We start from the raw sequence: 20,361 nt of genomic DNA, 5'->3' as shown, positions 1-20,361 counted from the left end.
AGGACAGATAGTTTGGTTGCTGACATAGAAAAAAATCAATGCTAACTTTTCTTTGTATATATTATTTTTGTAAGGCTAGGTACCGCCCCAAAGTAACTTCCTTAGGCTAGGTTGGCACCACGGTCTGTAATCAGTAATAAATGCATAGAGTATCTGATCCCCAGAGGGGGGATATGGGACACATATCCTGCAGTGAGGGTCTTGTTGTCTTCGGTCTCTACTTCTCCCTTTTTTGTTGAGACCAAAGCATCAGTTCACGTTGTTTGGCATCACTCTTAACAGTTAATATTGTAAATATAGCCTCCATCACATACTGCAGTCCTATGTATCGGCTTGAGGAGATATTTCCTGACACCTAAAAACTATCTCAAAAATACTGCGTCACCGAGCTAAACAAAACTAGGGTCGCCATGTTTCTCTTTGTTGAGTCTGTCTGACCTACCAACAGTAACTAAGGGGGTTTCGATTATTTTTTTCCTGATACAGCCTCTTATTTGTCTCTTTTTTGTTTTTAATTTCTCCCCATATCCGATATGTTCCTCACTCTACACAGCACTCTCTTCACCTATCTGTCCCTCTATTAGTCATTTATTTCCGCTTGCTTTTTTGTCTCTCTGAACTGCTGGCACAGAGCATTTAGCTCATCTGTGCCAATCACTAATCAGATTAGTCAAAGTGGATGAGTCATTGGTACAAAGCAAGAGGAAGAGAGTAGAGGTATTCACTAAAGAAACAAGAAAATAAACTAGACCACAAAGTTGTGATATAATGTAAAGATAGGGAGGCAAGAGAACATTTTACAAGGAAGGAAACATTACCAAAAAAACCCGAACTTTATATCTCAGTTCTTGTCATTTGTAACAACCTGACCATTAGCGTCAGGGCGAATTATCATTGTTAAATGATCGATGCATACTCCGTTGGGCTTATCTCTGTCTGCAGACAAGCAAAATGAAATTAACCAGTCGCTGGCTGGTCTCAATGCCAGGCCAAAGTCACCCAGTGTCTGGCATTCTGTCTCATTGTCTACCTGCTCATCTGTCTCATAGCCATCCCATGAATTTCTCTGCCTCACTCCAGACAGCAACATTAAGCCCTGTTTGAACTGGATTACTGCTGTTGTGGGGTTTCCTGCAAGTGTTTTTTTCTTATTAGCGGTGGCATCTGCTGTTATGATCCAGCGTGGATTTATCACGTCTTTAATAACAAGATGAGATCTTTCAGTGGTCTGCCAATTGCTTTAATACATGATTAAAGAACTTTTATTAGTTTAGAAAGCTTGAACAGCTCTCCGGAAAGAATGACTTTAACCTTGGGGCGTTTTTCAAGTACCACCCAAATATACATGAGAAAAATAAAATAAAGAAGTTTGTCTGTTGTCACTGACAGGAAATTAGATCTGTACCCCTTGTCAAAGGTCCTCAACAATTCACATCAAGAATATGATTGGTGCAACAGTAATAGCCTTTTTATCTCCTCTCCATAATATTCTACTTAAATGTTTACATGGTGTCTGTGTCTGCTGTTTATGTTGCAGGTAAAGCGCCTCACTTCCTGCGTCTGCAAAACGTGGAGGTGAACGTGGGTCAGAACGCTACGTTTCAGTGTACCGCTGGAGGGAAATGGTCTCAGCACGATAAACTCTGGCTGCAGGTTAGTATCCTCTTATCAGTATGCATGAATGATATCAGCAGCATGTGAACACGCAGAGCTTGTATAAGGGAGGGTCAGAATGCTGTAAATTATCCACATATAATAAAACTGTGAACATCTATGGAAAGGTCCAGGAAGTAGAACTTGTACAGGTGAGTCTAATGAAAAACATAATCATAATTGTAGATTTACTCACATTTTTTAAAGTATTAATTATGGAGTGTATAAAAAAAATGAAAGTAGCCACAGCGATGTCACCCATTGGTGTGTGGACTCCCATTTTGAAGCCTTGAGTTTGGCATCTTGAATTTTTTGTGTCAGAATTGGGGGCGGCTGTGGCTCAGAGTTAGAGCGGGTCATTCACTAATTGGAAGATCACCAGTTCCATCCCCAGCTCCTCCAGTCCACATGCCAAATCATCCTTGGGCAAGACACTTGGCTTACGTTACCTAATCATATGTGACTTGAAGCGGCCATGCCCTTATTTTTTTGTAATTTTAAGCCATAATCACATGTAAACAGGTGAGTTGTATGAAAATTCACCCCCTGTACCGTTGTCATAACAGAGGAAATTAGCTTAAGAGACCAAAACCATTTTTTGTACCAGGCTTCAAACATTTCTGCTGTAAAGTTAGGCATTCTAACATCTGTGAGGATTGGATTACTCTTGGAGCCAGCCTCAAGTGGCCATTTGGAGAACTGCAGTTCTGCGTTGGCTTCAGGTTGCTGCTTGGTATTCATACACTGCAAGTTGTCCAGATGTGTCAGAGTATGGGCATAGGAGAAGAATGCCAACGGAAAAACTAGGCTGCAAAGTCCAGTATATTCTGTATCAGGAAACATCAGTGTTCATTATGACCCACTTGCCTTCCATCTCTTAAAGTTTGACTTTAGTAAATGTAACCATTTGTTATTTATGTTTAACCACTAAAGGTTTAGCAGAAGTACTGTTATAGTAACGTGAGGTTTAATATGCCTTAGGCAGTGATTTACAATAATGATTAAACTCTTGACCAGAACTTTACATGAGGTTTTCTGTTATATGATTTTGATGGACTTCTTCCAGCTGATCCAAAACAACAATCTAATGATCCATCCAATTTTATATTGAATATTCTGCACCAAAGAATTGATCATTTTATTTAGAAAATAATAATAGTAATATTCAAACAAAAAGGGAAGTCAACTGTGGCAAACACCCCGAGCCTTCCCACCTCTATTTCAGGATTGATTAAAAGTCCTTGTTCGGCTCTGCACTGATGATTCCATCTCTGTACAAGTGACGCGTGTGTGTGTTGTGTGCATCCATGCCTATATACTCATTCTAGTTTACATGTGCACTGGCAAGCTTGCATGTTTTCACTGCACATGGGTGTATACCACCGAGAACGCTGCTATGTACAGTAATGACATTTGCAATGGAGAGCAGTGACCCTCCTGACTGGAGGTCTGTTGGGGAAAGCATGTTTCTCCAAATTGGCACATAATACTACAGTGGTAAAGGAGATTGGATCTGGAGATGTGGGGATCATATGCAAAGCAGTGTGGTTTTGAGCTTCATGTCTGACTTGCTCTGTTCAAATTGCTTCTGTTCCCTGCCAGATCTTTGACATCAGTATGGAGTCTTTTCTGTGTTATTTGTCGGTGCTGTGAGCTGTGAGGGCAGCAGTCACTGGTTGAGGCTGCACTTGCTTTTCACTGCATTTTCTGTCAAATGATCAGATGTACGCGATCAGGCTTTATGTGATACAAACCAACCTGACCGGATATTGAGCCAATGTGAAAGTGCCTTAAGCACCCTGCAGTTCTGCAAATGACAGCTAGATGACATCAAGAAAACTCAGACATTGTGATTTCAATGAAAAGAGCCTCAGATTTATCTTAGAAATTCAGAAATTCAGTTCAATTTTTTTTTTTCCAATATTAGGCTGAATGTGGTGTTCAGTTGACATCTCAGCCTATGACATTCAGCTTTGGTGGGACATGCCAGCAGCAAACCCTTCTTTTCACACCCTTTCCCAAATTAAGATTTTCTGACTCCAGTAAATTCCAAATGACAACAAACAGTAAATCATATTTCAGAGTTCAATACATCACTTCAGAAATCTTTGAGTGATGTCATGGATTCTTTGTCCCTTTCTTTTTGCAATCACATATGTTTTTCATCTCTTGACACTTCCGTGCAACATTTGTATTTGTATTTATGATCAGATTGTAATTTCCCTGCACCAACATTGAAGCTAGAGTAAGAGTTGCATTTGATGTGAGAAAGAGGCCTCTCTTTTTCATTATTTTCCAACACTGTAAGGAGAGAGCAGCCATCTTGAGCTCTTTACACAGAGACTGTGTTCCAAAAGACTGGTTGACAGTGGCTGGAAACAGGCCTGCTGTCAGATAGGGTCCCATGCAAAGGGCCCAGGGGGGTCCCATGCAGAAATCTGTAAGTGTGTGTCAAACCCCCATACTTCTGTTAGTACACTTTAATGTAGTACACTGTGTACACTAATTTCAACAGGGTAGTACTGTTCACTTTGCACAAACTGGAAGTGACAACAGCTTGTTTTTTCAACCACCTTCTTCTCCTTTGTCTTCCTTTTTAAATGGTGAATTGCAAACAGATGGTGGAGCATTATTGCCAACATTTGACCGCTTTCTCTGCCCACACATAAACTAAAGTTATGCAACAACATCAGTGCAGATTGAATTTGTTGCCACAGACTGGTTAGCTAGCTAGTATACCCCATTCCCTGCAGTTACTGTGAAAATCGTGCAGGTGAAATTTGAACGGCAGAGGTCAGATTTGCAGAGCAGACATGTGCCGCTGATGTAAAGATGTGAAGCAAACAGCAGGCTGACCAGCAGAGTCAAAATGCCTCACCAAGAATCAGGGGTACAAAACACAAGTATGAATAAGCACCAGGTATGACAGAAGGTTAATGTGGCAAAGGTGAGGAGTTAGCATGACTCATTTTTAAAGCTAGTATAGTATCATGTAAAACTAGATGACCTAAGGCATCACTTTGTCATGCTATCTTGCTGGGAAGGGTCTAAATAATGCCCCAAAGTTAGACTAAATGCTGGTGAGGGAAAGTGTGGCATTGTCATTTTTCAAAATGGCATATTTGAAAGTTTCTGCGTACTGGGGTCCCTCAGCAGACTTGGAATTGCATAAAATGGGTTTGACTGGAAAACTTTGACTCTTGTGGACTCAGGGAGCCCAATGGTATTCATGTGTGATGATGTTCGCCCCCATGGTGAAATTGTCCACATTGATATTCGAGCTAAGGGTGTGTGATGGTGGAGTGAATCTGGATGAGGGGCCCAATTTCAAAAAATTGTCCCCCTGTCTGTAATTCCTGATGGCTGGCCTGGTGAGAACATGCTACAAGGCTTTTGCCAATAAGTGACTGGTCTTATCTTTGTCGTTATGCAGCAGTGGAACGGTAGGGACACGGCGCTGATGGTGACCAGAGTGGTGAACCACAGACGTTTCTCTGCAACCGTCAGCGTTGGCGACACCTCCCAGCGCAGCACCAGTCGCTACCGCTGTGTCATCCGATCCGACGGCGGGTCAGGGGTGTCCAACTATGCCGACCTCATCGTTAAAGGTATGTTCTGCTGTTCAACTTCTTCTCCCACGGATCAAAAGTCGGAGGTAAACTCCCTTAAAACCAGAGTATTTGTGATGAATTTAAATTGGTGAAAGAAGAGCAGTGCTTGACAAATCTGATCTGTGTGGATGCAGTTAAGTGGGACAACTTCTTTAATGTAGAGAAAGTGAGAAACAAGCCTGGGTTGTGGTTGGGTAGTTTTGTGTGTGTGCTTGTGTGTGTGTGTGTTTGGCTGTTGCTCATTAGTGCTGTGAGAATGCTGAGGACAGAATACTGAACAGACTTCAGAGTAGTGACTAGAACTCACAATGAGCCCCCTTTCACTCCATTTCTGTCTGCGTCTGTCAGTCTTTCACTTCATTTTCTTTCTTCTCCTGTGGTATCCCCTTCCTTTCTCTCAAGCTTTGGAATAGATGGCAACAAATTGTTTGTTGATTAAAAATGAATAAGATCATTTTTAAAAGTTCTAAAAGAATATTTGTGGAGGTTCCTGTTTTTCCCCGTGCAGCAGTAGTTCAGCAAGAATACAGGAGAAGGTGGGATATCTACGAAGGAGCTCTATCTTTTACTTCTTATCTGAGGTGGGGCACTCGAGTCACATGACTTGACTCGAGTTGCAGATTTGAGGCCTTTTGACTTACTTGACTAACACTGATGAAAGACTCTACTTGACTTTGACTTGATATTCATGACTTGAGACTTTGACTTGAAAGGACTTGACTTATCTTATCCATTAATTGAGTGATTGTTTGGTTTGTAAAAATTCTGGAAATACTGAGAGATAGCATCACATTTACCCAGAACCCAAAATGACACATTCATAGTGTTTGTTTTGTCCAACCAACAGTCCACACCTCAACATAGAAATTAATTATGAAATAATAAGAAGCAAAAAATCTGAACATTTGTGAAGCTGGAACCATTAAATGTTTTTGCAGTAAAATGACTTAGATGATTATCAAATTTATTTTCTGTCAATTCACTAACTGACTCATACTTTCAGCTGTACTTGAACATGTTCATATGTTTCGAGTATAAAGTCTTGATTTTAAAAGTAACCAGTAACTAAAGCTGTCAGATAAATGTAGTGGAGTAGAGCTAGACAGTGGCAGGAGAACAAAAGACTCAGATTTGTACTCACAATAGTAAATGTGTTTAGTTACATTCCACCTCTGAGTGCAGCTTACGTTGTATTATCTTTATGAGTTTGTGAGTTTAACTTGACTCGACTTGCTTGATTTTCAACGACTTACTTAAGACTTGCGCATGTGTGACTTACTCCCACCTCTGCCTCTTACACCCCCAGAAACCCTTTGACCTGTCCAGTATCGTATTCCTATTTCCCATGTGTTCAAACCCACAGACCGCTATTATAATTTCTACTCAAGCCTTCAAAACCCTATACGATTTATAAAGTATTTATAACATGTTACACAAGTAATCAATTTTCTGTGCAATTTAATGAGGTCCACTTCACACAGTGAGTACTCTACAGTTTAAATGAAGTGCATGAACAAGCAGAGAATATGTAGTGTTGGCAAAAACAGATAAAAAATATAATATATCACTTGCACAATAATGAGGGTTGAAGTGGTTAAAGTATACAGTAATGACTACTAATCAAAAGCAGCAAATATTAAAAATTACAATCTCGCCTCTCTGTTCCTCCCTGCCTGTCCTTTATCTCCTCTTCTTCACTCTTCTTCCACCCCCCCTCACCTCCTGTTTTCTCTGTCCCTCTTGTATTTATCTGTGCGGCTCGACAAATCCCTTCGTCGAGGACATTCAAATCCTCTAATGCAATCTACTCAGCTCTGCCCTCACACTCAATACAAGGCAAAAAATATTAAGGAATCTCTGATATTTCCATCCCACTCTCCATCTCATGGTTCATGTAAACAAGAGGAAATACAACACTGTCCTGCTGAGAAGGATATTGATGTGCTGTTGGATAATGCTGTTGTAGGGCCTTTGATAGAATTATAGCATCGCAGCTATCTGTTGTTGTCAGACGTAATTACATTCTTTTACCTGTCTCCTCGTCTCTTTCTGTTGCGCTCTGTGTGTTTTGAATTCTCTTAATTTATCCGTGACTCACTTTATCCTGATATACTTTAGCATTAGATCAGTAAAGAGATTGGATAAAGTTCACTGCTGTCTGTAAACAGAAGTGTTTGCTAAAATGTTAGCATGAGCCTGCTATCACTCATAGGGTAGGTTTATAGTCTTGACCACTGATGTATTGAGAGACCTGGATACAGTATTGAATGCGAGACCCAGGCGCAGCTCTTTTACACTTTTGAAATGTTATCAGGCTGACTGGATCAAATCCTGATAGTGAAACGAGTCATTTTGCGAGGGGTTTCACTGATTTTCAGATGTCTCTTGCACCATGAAAATCAATGGGAAAAAGTGTTTTGGGCCCAATGGCATCACGTGCCAGACCCTGGAACATTGCAATACCACTGTTTGACCACTACAAAAATTGGCTTCAAAGTTGGGCACACTTCCTGTTGGCCTGGGGTCTCATTTATAAACATTGTGTACGCACAAAATGAGGCCTGTAAGATGCGTACGCTACTTCCAGCGCAAAAGCTGTGATCTATAAAACAGACCTGATGAGAGAAACTTTGACCCATGCTTACAAACATTTTGGAGACAGGAAATAGGCGACACAGATGGTAAGGTGGGAGCCTAATTGTAGAGGTTGTCTAATGTTTTATGGCGCACGCCATTTTGGCTTTGGTCCGTACATTTTTAGTGTGGGTCCTACGCACTGTTTTAGAAATGAAACTTCTGGTCTTGACCCATTGTGTATTGTGTGCTAGTGTGTTACGACTGAGCCTTCTATCTCTCGAATATAATGACTAGATGGTGTTTAGCTTGTGGTGTTCAAAGTGCTATTTGAAAAACTCAGCATCAATGTTTCTTCACAGAAATCATGACCCGCGTCATTCAGGGTAATCCACATACCTTCTTTGGGAGCAGTTTCATGTCAAAAGTATTTTCTTTCTGCGATCTGCCATCTATATTGCCACACAGAAGGAAGCATCACCTCCTCATGGATAAGCGGCTCGTGCTCATAGCAGCGTGAGATGTCAATATTAACGGCGTCCTCCTCAGCTGAGGTGTAACATTAGCTAGCATGCCTGTAAGCGTTTGCTTGATTTAGCAGAATCGGACCCGGGGCAGGCATTAAGAATAACTACATAGAGGTCGCTAATCTTGCTGATGGTTTTGTTTGCTTGTGTAGGTCATGTAGAGGCATCAGTATTAAAATGAGATTGTTTCATTGCTCCTTAAAAACTCCTCGTAGGTGCTTTAACCATATGCTACAATGACAGCACAGCACTTAACATATTCTGCTAAAGAGTTAACACTGGGCTGCCTATTTATATACTTGCATTGTGGCACAGAACAATCGACCATGGCCTCCAGTTTTTACCCTGTCTTATATCCTTTAATACACCATCTAACCAGCAGGAAAAACACCTCTCAAGAATTCTGTATTCTCTTTTTAGGTGTCCTTGACCGAGACACAGACGCGCCATGTGCTCAGTCACTGTAAAGCTGAGTTTATGCTTGGTTGCTTGACATTCTCCGGGGTTGTCTTTTGACAACATTCTGCGTCGCACCTCGGCCCAAATTTATACTCTGGGAGCAGAGGTAGAGACACAGAGGAATGGTTTTGGGATTAAAGTATAACGTAACCACAGAAATGTCATTTAACAATAAAATGCTTACAGTGAAGTTTAAATTGGATGTCTGAGATACATTTTTACAGCCCCCCCTCTCTACCTTGAGATTATTTTTATTTTACTAAACATAAAGAAAATATCTTTATGTGGTGCGAGGGGGAATTGAACTGTGTTTGATTTTTAATGGAATTTAAATTGCATTACTGAAATGCATTTAAATGTAGCGGCGCGCCGGCCTAAATTATGTTCTCAATGCATATTTGGTATGAATTATGCTGTTAACCTTATTTGGTGTGAAGGATGTTTTAATCTTGAGGGAGGCTGGAGTGTGTATGCATGTGTGTGTGTGTGTGTGTGTGTGTGTGTGTGTGTGTGTGTGTGTGTGTGTATGTGTGCTGTTTTGATTAGATGATAGTCCAGGGACCGAAACTGTCATTACCATCTGTTAGCAGAACACACAGACTGCACTCCTGAGAACGTCCAAATGTGTGTGTGTGGCTTATCCTGCTAAATGTGTCTTTTAGTGTGTCTATGTTTCTGTGTCTGTCCTCTGTCTGTGTGTATGTGTGTGTGTGTGTGTGTGTGTGTGTGTGAAGCTCAGGTGCTGTCAGCCATGCATTGTGCCAGGGGAATAACCCACGCCAACACAGTCAACAGGAGCTGCAATATTACACATACACATCTCCATGAAACCCCTTTGTGTGTGCAGTGTGCGTTGCTTAATGTGTGTATGTGTTATTGTCCTTGATGTGTGTATATTTTGAGTTTTTTCATTCTATTCATTCATGTGTGGTGAGATCATCTGCGCGCAGCTTAATTTGTCTCTGGGTGTGTGTATCTGTGTGCCTTGTCATTTGTGTTTTCATCTGTGAGCTGTCGTGGTTATTGTGTGGCCAAATTAAACTGTGGCCGTGTGTATGCGTGCGTTTGCGCGTTCTCTCGGGCTGCTAAGTGAAATTCGGGTTAATTACTGTGTCGTTCAGCCAGGTGTGACCAGGGGAATCTGGAGAGAGACACTTCCCATGTTACAGTGCCCTCTCTGTGTGCTGTGCATGACTGTGTGAGCGCTCATTCATGCATGTTAATCGGTGACACTACATTGTTGGCCTGCTGAACAGATGATGTCTTCCTTGCTGACTAACTTAGAAAAGAAAGCTTAAACCTAATATTCAAGGATAAACTAACTTTCTGATGAAGTTTTATTATAAAGCAGAGTTAGATAAATAAACGGCACAAGTTTTTGTTTGTAGAAAAATGGGACAACATCAGTGAGAAATGATGTTGTCTGTGTGATGCTTTCAGCCTTTAATTCTCACTGATCCTGGTTGAAATTGTATGCATTGCTATCTGTCGCAGCATCCTTTATATTACTACTGCGAGCACCAAAAACTAAAATGTTAAGTGGCTTTCGAGGTCCAGTGTGTAGGATTTAGGGGGATTTATTGGCAGACATGGAATACAAAATGATGAAGTATGTTTTCTATAGTGTGGTCACCTGAAAATAAGAATCGTTGTGATTTCCTTACCTTAGAATGAGCAATTTATATCTTCACAGGGAGCTGGTCCTCATCTATGGAGATCACCATGTAACAACTATGTTTCCATGGTAGCCCAGAACGGACAAACCAAACACTGACAGCCACCATAGTTAGCAGCCCCTCCGTCACGACCACACATTCTCACTTCAACCTCGTCACATATCAACGTTTGGTCATGGACTTTCCACATCGAGATATGACGTGCAAGGTACCTTGTACTATGTCAGTACAATGCCGTGGAGCGACGTTACTTTCCTTCAACCACAAATGCACATGGTTATGTTTTGCCAACACACATACGTGGTTGGGTTTAGGAAAGAAGAACAGGGTTTGGCTTTACAGTCCTATGGGAAGCGAACACCGGCCGTCTGGATGAAAACTGATAGTTGCTGGACCCATCCACCTCCCCTCCCACCTGCCGCACTTGGGCTTTTGCCGCTTTAAGTTTCGTTGTTGTCCCACTGCGTCTTCCCCTGACGCTGCAAGGCACTGTTAAACAATAATGAGGAGCGGCTGTGTATTATGCCAACATGAAAGGACAGCTCTTTTTGTCGGTGTCTGACGCTGGAGTCATTGAACAAGCGCCAGTTTTGGACGACTTCGGAGTGAGACTAGGTTGGTGACGACAGTGTCGAGAAACACTGACTTTTTTAATGTGAGACTGTTCTGTTCAGTGTTTTTGCTGGTTTAAGTCACGGGTCAGGTTGTTCTGGCGAGTGAGAGACCTCTTTGTATAATTTGGTTTTGGAGTAAAACCCTGCTGAGGGTCTAGGTCAGAAATAAGGTGACCACAGATGAAGTTGTCAGAGAAAAAAGGCGAGAAAACATTTGCAGATGTCAGATGTTAGGTAAGAGGGCCATCTGTGACATGCCAAATGGTGTAGGAGAATCATCGATTTGTAATGTAAACTGCTTTATTCAATATTTTCACCAGTTTTAATCACCTGGTCTGGTTCTTCAGCAGAGGAAGAGACCTCTGTGGACAATTCGACTCCTGTTAAAATCCTCCTTAATAATGTTCACTGACTGAATTCTAATCAGGAGAAATGTCAGCTGGTTGCAGTCTGCTATCCCCACCGCTAGCTGTCACAAATCCCCCTAAATCTTACACATTGGACCTTTAAGTAAAAGTACAGAAGAAGTGAAAGTAAAACATAAATATGTATCTGAAACAAGTCACTGTTTGACATATTTTTATGAATAACACAAGTCTGTATGTTTTCTATTTGTAGTACACACTATGAGGTAGCACAAACCATGACATTACATCGAAATCTTACTCTGTAAAATGATTTATCCTGTGGCTCAAACTTTTATTGACAATAATTTTCATCAAAACGACTATCTAGAAGAATTAGAAAACACAACAAATCTGACAGTAACACGTATAACCCTGCAAATTAAAGATACCATACCACAACTGAGACATAAAGTACATTTCTACTTTTATGAAATCGTTTTTAGATTCCTTAATCCTTCAGAATAATCTTTGAAGAAAGGAAAAATAACTTCATACATAAAAGTGTAAGAAGTAGGGTGTTTCACAGACTTACTAAATGCATTAATGAAATTGGAAAGATTACCACACATAGCACAATGCATGGATTACCACACTTATCTGTTGGTTGTTTTTAATGATTTCTTTGTACACTGCAGAAGAAGACAGTACAGTCAAACCAAGTTCACTTCAAATGAAAGATCAGAAAGACTTGAGCAAACAGGCAATGGAAATTAAAGGCGGACAGGAAGACATGTAATTACATATTTAATACGAGGCCTCACACCTCCTCCGTCATCTCTCCATCATTCAGTGTCCCCTCCGTCTCATCTCCTCATGTTGTCATTTCCCTCGTATTCACACCTCCGCCTCACTTCACACCTCCCTTAAAGTTCGTTCTGTGTATGTTAATTATGTTAAAGAAAACACATAGCAACAGTGATTTGTTGTGAACACAGTCCCGTCCTCCCGTGCCTTATAAAAAAACATCTTTGCATTAATGGCACCAACAGAGAGAAAAACATCACTATTGCTCGAATAAATGAGAAATAATTATTCAGTATTCTAGAAATGATAAAATAGCTTTTTAGTTGAAAAATTAAGAAAATTATCCACTGATATTTGTAATAGACTCTTTTAGGGCACACATCACAATGACGTCATTTCATTAGCAGGAGGCAAAACAGGACTCTCCACCACAGGGCTGTAGGTTACATAGGAGTCTTAAAATGTGGTCTTGTTGTGTTAATGGGAGCCAGAATAGAAGGAGTCATGGCTCAAACATAAATCTGATCACATAGCCGCCACTGCCCATCAACAAACGAAGAGAACTATGACAACTGCACATGCAGTCAAAAATGCTTGCATGTGCTACGCGCACTTCATATCAGGTTAGGGAAAAAGTATTTCCTGTTGTAGGGATGAATAACGTTATGTGTATTAAGGGTTATCATGTCCACCTCATCAGAAACTGGGGAGGGATTAAGAGGAAGATTGGACTTCTCTGGATTTCTCTGGTGGTCCCGGAGAGTGAGTGACCTGACACGGTGCGTTCGTAAATTCAGTCTGACGCTCTACACTAAAATGAGAGCCCTGTTGGTGGAAGAAACGGAGCGTTATATTTCTATATGAGGTAACAACCAGTTAAATTAACCACACAATCACTCCTGGAGCCTGGCGCTCTGCTGCTCCGTCTCAACAGACAGAGTGCCCAGAGTGTGCTCTGCTACTCGGAGAGTGCGGTGCTCTGGATAACTGAACAGTACATTAAGACAGCGCTCTGACTTTATGGACAGTCCAGTTTGTGTCAGAGTGCGGTCCGGCACTCGGAATAAGTATTTCTGAATGCACCACTCGCATCATCTTCCTCCACTGTCTAAAATAAGCCAACAGAATTTACCAGCTGGCTCTAGCTAGTGTCTGTGGAGAACTGTTTTACCTCCAGCTAAGCCCCGCCCACCCAAAAATGTCATACTGTTTACTAACAGTGAAAGCATCTTTAAGACACACCCTCACACATACACACACACACATGTACACACACACAGCGTCCAGTTTGACGGAAAAATAAAGGATGTCCTTGAAGAACATGTCACTAAAAATGCCATTCTGCCATTCTGCTGAAAGCCTACACACACACACACACACACACACACACACACACACACACACAGATGTTTTTCTCTGCTCCTGTGCGTTTCTCATTTGTATGGTTCTTGTCAAACAGATGCAGTAAGAGCCCCAGGGCAACAAGGTCTCACCATACCCCCGGCTGTGCTTGTGTGTGTGTGAGAGAGAGTGTGTGTGTGCGTCAGAGTGAGCAAGCTCCCATGCTGACATGTCTGTGTCTCGGGGAGTATGAATGTAGGCTGTGTTTTGGCTGTGTATCTGCATTCATGTGTGTGTGTGTGTGTGTCTGTGTGTGTGAGTGCTGTCTGTCAGAGATAAGACTCAGTGGGGCGTAGCAGAGATCCAGGAGAGCCGCTGTCAGCCAGTGCCCTGTGGACACCATGCAGAGACACCATGTGTGTGTGCTGTGTGTCAGTTCCCCAGGAATACTGCTACATCTTTCTAAGTCTCCCTGGGTGGTCATAAAGCTGATTGTAGTCCAAGAATTAGACCCAGAAGTGCCACCACAGTGTGTAAGTGTCTGTGAATGCCTCTGTGTCTGCATATGTGTGTGTCCGTAGAGCTTTCTGTCTCCCAAAGCTTGTTCTTGGCACATTCTTCTATGTGTCTGTTCCCCGATAAGGAAATCAATAGGAGAGTGGACAGCTCAGCCCTATGTGTCAGATCTGTGGAAGCCCACAGATGCTCTAAAATCCCACTGGGCGTGAACACAACACAACCTCCAATTTATAAAAATAACTGCTTGAAAAGTGTGTTTGACTTCCAAGTGCAGGAGCTTTATTCCAAAATGAGATGTCAAACATTTGAAAAGGCACAGTTAAGAGACGTCAAACATCCACAGAAAAGTCACAAGTAACTTTACTGAGCGGCTGGAGGTTGTAGTGTAATACTTAGATAAATGATTCCACCTTCTTAAAAGCTCAAGTTATCTTCTAGTTATCAAAGGACAGTGAGTTCTTCCATAAAAAACGGTATTCAAGTAAGAAGAAGAAAAAACGACAAAGTACAACAACTGTTATTGTGCTGATAGAATTATGCCGGCTCAACGTCAGCAACTGCAGCTCAAGGCCCAGAGGTGGCCCATGCAACAATTCGGTGTAAGAAAGAGGCCTCTGTTTTTCATTATTCCCCACCTCTGCAAGAAGAGAGCAGCCATCTTGAGCTCTTTATGTAGTAGTTGCGGTCCAAAAGCCTGGTTAGGATCAGGTAGAAACAGACCTGTTGTCAGGGGGTCAAGGGTACAGATCACCCCAGCCCATGGCCCAGGGAGGACTCATGCAAAAGTCTATGGTTGACCCTTAAATGGGATCAAGAATCAATTTACTTACTGACTTACAACATATATTGCTGACAATGCAAGTTATATATTTACATGATAAATAAAAGTATTGTTATCATCTGATGCCGAACTTATTGTGATAATGGTGCGGTTGAAACTCAAACAGCAGGGGTCAGACTTGCAGAACACACTTGTGCCACTAAGGTTAAGATGTGAGGCGATTTGCAGCCTGACTAGTGAAGTCAAAATGCCTCAACAAAGATCAGGGGTTCAAAAAAGAAAAGCCAGGGTTCGGAGAGAACATGAAAATAAAAGAAGCAGAGAGGCAATGGCAAAATTTGTGACCATAAAAACCAGGTATGACAGAAGATGCCTGTGCTGGTAGTATGGTGTCATGTGAACTGGACGGTCTAAGCCATCGACTGATACCTTGTCATGTTATCTTGTCAGGAAAGGGTCGAATAACGCTCCAAAGTTAGGATACATTTTTAGGGAAAAAGTGGCATTGTCATTTCTCAGAATGGTGTATTTTAATTTTCTGCATACTGGGGTTCCTCAATAGTCTTGGAAATTGCATGTGTTGGGTTTGACTGGAAAACCTAGACTCTTTTGGATTCAATGAGCCCAATGGTATTCATGTGTGACAATGTTAGCCCACATAGTGAGTCTATTTGAAATTGCCCATGTTGATATTTGAACTGGTAGGAGGCCCAGGGGTAGACCTAGAATATGCTGGAGGGATTACACATCTCATCTGGTCTGGGGAAGCCTTGGGGTCCCCCAGGAGAAGCTGGGAAATGTCACTGGGGAGAGGGACATATGTAGTTCTTTACTGAGTTTGCTGCCCCCATGACCCAGACCCAGATAAGGGGACGAAAGGAGTTGAGGGTATTCGGTGATGGTGCTGGAGTGAGTGTGGATGAGAGACCCAATTTAAAAAACAAAGATTTGTAATGGCTGGTCTGGCACTATGTATATTTTGCTGTCAAGAGAAGAGGTAAACATGGAGTTAAACATCACACATTGAGTTAAACAGCACTGACAGCATGGTGAAATGGAAAAAAGTCAGGAAACAGAAACAGAGGCTATGTCCTTGCTGCAGCCAGCCATGGATTCGATTCCATGTCTGGCTCTTTGCTGCATGTCTTCCCCTGTCTCTCTCCCCATTTCATGCTAGACTTTCCTATCTAATCATGGCAAAGATGCCAACACAAAAAAAACTGATGGCTTTTTACGAAAATATACTGATAAAACCAGGGGATGATTTGAAATAAAAGCCTGTCTCTAATATAAGCCTATACTAAGGTCTGGTTGCCTCTGCATTGTAGGTAATTAAAGTCCCTTTTTGTTATGGATATACTGTATTATTTTTTCCTTGGAAACAGAAGTAAAACTCAACAAACAAAGAAAAGAAAACCACCAACATAAACTCAAGATTTACTCAAGTAATTTGATCTGACATCCTTTAAAATAAAAATTTGGCTCACGTCAGTTTGTATTGGATTAGTATGGATTCAAGTCACTGCAATTTGGTAGGGCTTATTTTGCTATACCTGCACTGATGAAGAAGAAAATGGATAACATAAAATTATGAAATATACACAAGGTTGGAACAGAAAAATATAGATGCATCAATAAACGATTGTTCATAAATTGATGATACTTTCATTAAGTTTTATGAGGAGTTGCTCCTTGAGCATTTTATGTGAAAACTTATGCAAGTCTGTTTATCTGCCTACATCAGCCAGTGTGTGTGTGTGTGTGTGTGTGTGTGAAGGGAAGCATACACCCATACAGTGTACACTCCACCTGCCTCTTTAACCATGTCCTGAGGGTTTGCCTTGGGGGATATGTGTGTGTATGTGTGCAAGTTGTGTTGTGTACGCTGGCCGCTTTGTCATGCCGTTGGTATTCTATGTCCATTGCTCTTTCATGTGCAGCGGCCTGTGTGTGCATGTGGATTTCTGTGTGTGTGTGTGTGTGTGTGTGTGTCAGAGAAAGTGGACACTTCACACAGAATTTCTGAAGAGAAATATAAGTAATGCATGAACAGGTACGGTGAGAGGGAGGTGGAGGAGGAGGAGGACTGGAGGTGAGAAAAGGAAAAGAAAAAGGTACAGAGGAAGTAGAAAGGGGGGCAGTGAGAACTGCGGGGAGCAGAGACGAGAGGATGCAGGGATGAGGTGAAAAGTTGAAACCAAAGACTGGGGAGCAGAACATGATGGTGAGGAAGTAAAGAGAAAAGGTGAACTAAAAGTGTGTAACAGAAGAAATGAATACAAATAAAGAAGATGAAAGGGAAGGAGGAAAATAAGATGTAAAGATAGTATCGCTGTAACCTTTTGTATTCATGCCAAACCGTCACTGTCCAGTGTATGCAGCTGCACACAGAATACACGGTATGTAGACTGATGCACATAATGTGGAATCATAGTTTGCAAGCCCGAGCTTCACCTGGAAAGTTTTAGCCACAGCATATGCTGAGGTTAGCACAACGAGGGGACTGGCATGTTAAGGCCCAAACATACTTGGGCGTACTATAAGCGGAGCAGACTCCGCGAGGAATGTCTGCAGTCATTCAGGCTTTCATAGTCGAGCGTACTTTTGCGTTGTAGTTTCCTGTAAAAATGTCTGTGAAAAATCCCCGCAATGTGAAAAACACATGCCGAGCAGTCACTGGTGCGCAGAGCGGAGTCCGTGCGGTCGTAAAATCTGAGCTTTGCGTGCACAGGGCTTGCGGACGTCCGCTTTGAGTCCGCACGGACCTCTGCGGAGTCCGTTCCGCGTACGTTCCGCCCGAGTATGTTCGGGCCTTTTTTCAGTCACAATATTGCGAGTGCAAATGCCAGAGGAGCAAAAAATGCCGCTGGATGGAGTGTCGGCATTGCTCAACCGTTGTAGTGGATGTGAATAGTGACACATTGAATATGCTAACACACATTTGACAGCATCACACAGATGTGGAGACCAGTGATAAATATTTGGATGTTTGGGTGCTTCAAATTCTTAAATAAAACCATGACGGAAGAAATTGTAACCCTCTTCCTATGCAGGTTTTTTTATCCACCCATCCATTCATTTTCATCTGCTTATCTGGGGCTGGGTCACGGGGAGATGCTTATCATTTTCACAGCCTGTTGTGACCTGTTGCCTTTTAGGAAAGTGTTTATTTTTCTGTACAGTGTGAGACAGAAATGTTTGAAATGTTCCTTATTTTTATGATGAATGAAAATAGTTTACGAAAGATACCAGTGGCCAAAATGTGTCCTCACTCCATTTAAAGTCCGGGTGTCATGAAAAATGTCTTTTTAGCCCTTTCAGGTCAAATCTCCAATCATATTGAGCACCTATGCAACAAAGTATGTCAGCATTGCTTTACTTGTTTTAGTTACCTGCTGCTAGCTAGACAGCTGTGCTGCTAACGTTAGTGGCGCTATTAGCCAACTCAGGATTGTTATAAGCTAGTAGCTGGGCTAACTTAACGTTAGCATGCTGAAGGTCGAGGCAGCACTTGTCTACCCTCAGAAAGAACCAAAAAATACACCGACCAAATATCGCTCAGAATAATACACCATAAATTTCCACTATACCATAATTTTTCAATGTAATAATTAAATTTTCAAAGTGGAATCCATGATCGAAACATAATAAAAATGCTCATAGAGAACTGATGCCCATAACAATTTAAAAGGCAGCAACTTCTTTTGTTTGTCTTTTCAATGTGTGTTTGTTCAGTGTTGTTTTATGATAATGATGAAAACATTTTCACAACCATAAACTTTAAACATAGTTTCAAAATTGTTTCATTGTTGAAACAGATCTTTCTGAAATTTCAATGTTGATAGAATTTAGTTAACCTTTTAACAACCATCTGAATTAAACGTTGCTAATGTCAACCACATTTCAATGTTGAAGGTCGGTCCCATGCCAGCTGGGCAAGAGGGTTGTGCCGGTCTGAGAAACTTGCAGTGCGGTCTGTTCAGAATAAATGTAAAGAAACATATCCATATGCATTTTTACCCCACTGTACTGAATTCACACAATACCATGACTCCTAAATCGTGGTAGGAAGCAGACCATGACTTACGGTTGCCTTTACTCCCAGAGAAGATGAAGAAAAAAGATGATGAAGTTAGTAACGTAAAACCATCTCTGTAGTGACACTGGTAGAAAACAGAGAAGCCAACCAGCGAAAAACAGAAGTCAGAGCTGACAGGTTCAATCCCATCAGCTGATTCTGTCACTACCCACATCTCATTGAACTCCGACCTGCTCGCTCGCTGTACATTCATGTGGATAAGAGCAGCTAAACGCCAAAAAAATGTAAAACAGAGTGAGAAGGAGAGACGTGTCCACTACGAGCACCCTCCTGTGAAGCTGACAGATTTGAGACTAATTCTCATTTCATTAAAAACTGTCGGAGTATATTTTTGCGACACTAAGAAGATCAATGTCTCTTTTAGGCTCTTTCTCGCTGTCAGTCCTCCGTTTCGTTCAGCGTCACCCACCTTCTCTGCCTGTGTTTATATTTCAGAGTTAAGACTCTATCTTGGACTCTTATTCTCAGCAGCTTACAGAAAGCGAGCAGGTAGAAGTTTAATGTCTTGTTAATGGACACTGACAGGCCTGATGTGGTTATGTGACACAGTCTCACAAATTTGGGGAAATAAGCTTAAAATGAAAGGATGTGTTTGCACTCGTAGTTTGGTTAAGATGGAAAAATTAGACACTTTGCTTTGTGACCCACACCTCCTTAATATTGACCTTGTTGACAGTATTAATTAGCATTAAAATTAGAGCAGCTGAAGTAAACATTGTGCACAAATGAACAGATAGGTCAGGGTTAGAGGAAATCACTTCTACATGAGGTGCCTTGCTGTCTCTGAAACTGAAAGAAAGAACTGAACACGAGCAACAACTTTGGCCTTCATAAACACTCTAAGACATGGAAGAAAAGATACACCCTTTATCAAGAACTGATTTGACCTTTATAATCACTAAGGTAAATTTATTCGTAACTGCTTTTAAATTCACTCTACATTAACTTATATTTCGTTCATACCACAACCAAATTCCAACTGATCTCACTTTGAGTAAAACTACAGTCATCTTCTGTGGTTTCGGTGTGCACCAAACAAGCCGCGTCCACAGCTTTTCAAACCAGGGTTACTTCAAGCTGAACCAATCAACACATTTTCACTTTCTACTTGTCAAATACTGGTCATAATACCCCTCTTGGGACCGTTTTGGACATTCAGAGGCAGCATGTTAATTTCCGCTCATTACATACTTCGAATCTTTGCAAAAAAAAAAAAAACAGTTTTCACAGAAAGTCTACAGTTGCTGCTCCTTAATGATGTTTTTTAGGGCTTTTTTTTAGGCCTTTAATTGATAAGACAATTTATTTGAGTGAAGGGGGAGCAGCAAGGGGCCATTGGCTGAAATTGAACCTGTG

The 20,361-nt window shown here is 41.5% G+C and overlaps 1 protein-coding gene across 5 annotated transcripts in view; it reads left to right on the top strand.

Moving 5' to 3' along the window:
• ptprt (protein tyrosine phosphatase receptor type T) overlaps positions 1–20,361 on the top strand; it is a 561,846-nt gene that overhangs the window by 149,710 nt on the left and 391,775 nt on the right. For all 5 annotated transcript variants that reach the window (XM_049597546.1, XM_049597460.1, XM_049597372.1 and 2 more), the window contains exons 6-7: positions 1,538–1,653; positions 5,087–5,261. In XM_049597546.1, the coding sequence (XP_049453503.1) occupies positions 1,538–1,653; positions 5,087–5,261 (291 nt within the window). The remainder of the gene's footprint in view (positions 1–1,537; positions 1,654–5,086; positions 5,262–20,361) is intronic.

Source organism: Epinephelus fuscoguttatus, linkage group LG1 (genome assembly GCF_011397635.1).
Source record: "Epinephelus fuscoguttatus linkage group LG1, E.fuscoguttatus.final_Chr_v1".
In the NCBI taxonomy this organism is placed as follows: Eukaryota; Metazoa; Chordata; class Actinopteri; order Perciformes; family Serranidae; genus Epinephelus; species Epinephelus fuscoguttatus.
The sequence above is the reverse complement of the archived record's forward strand: the minus strand, read 5'-3'. Positions and strand labels throughout refer to the sequence as shown.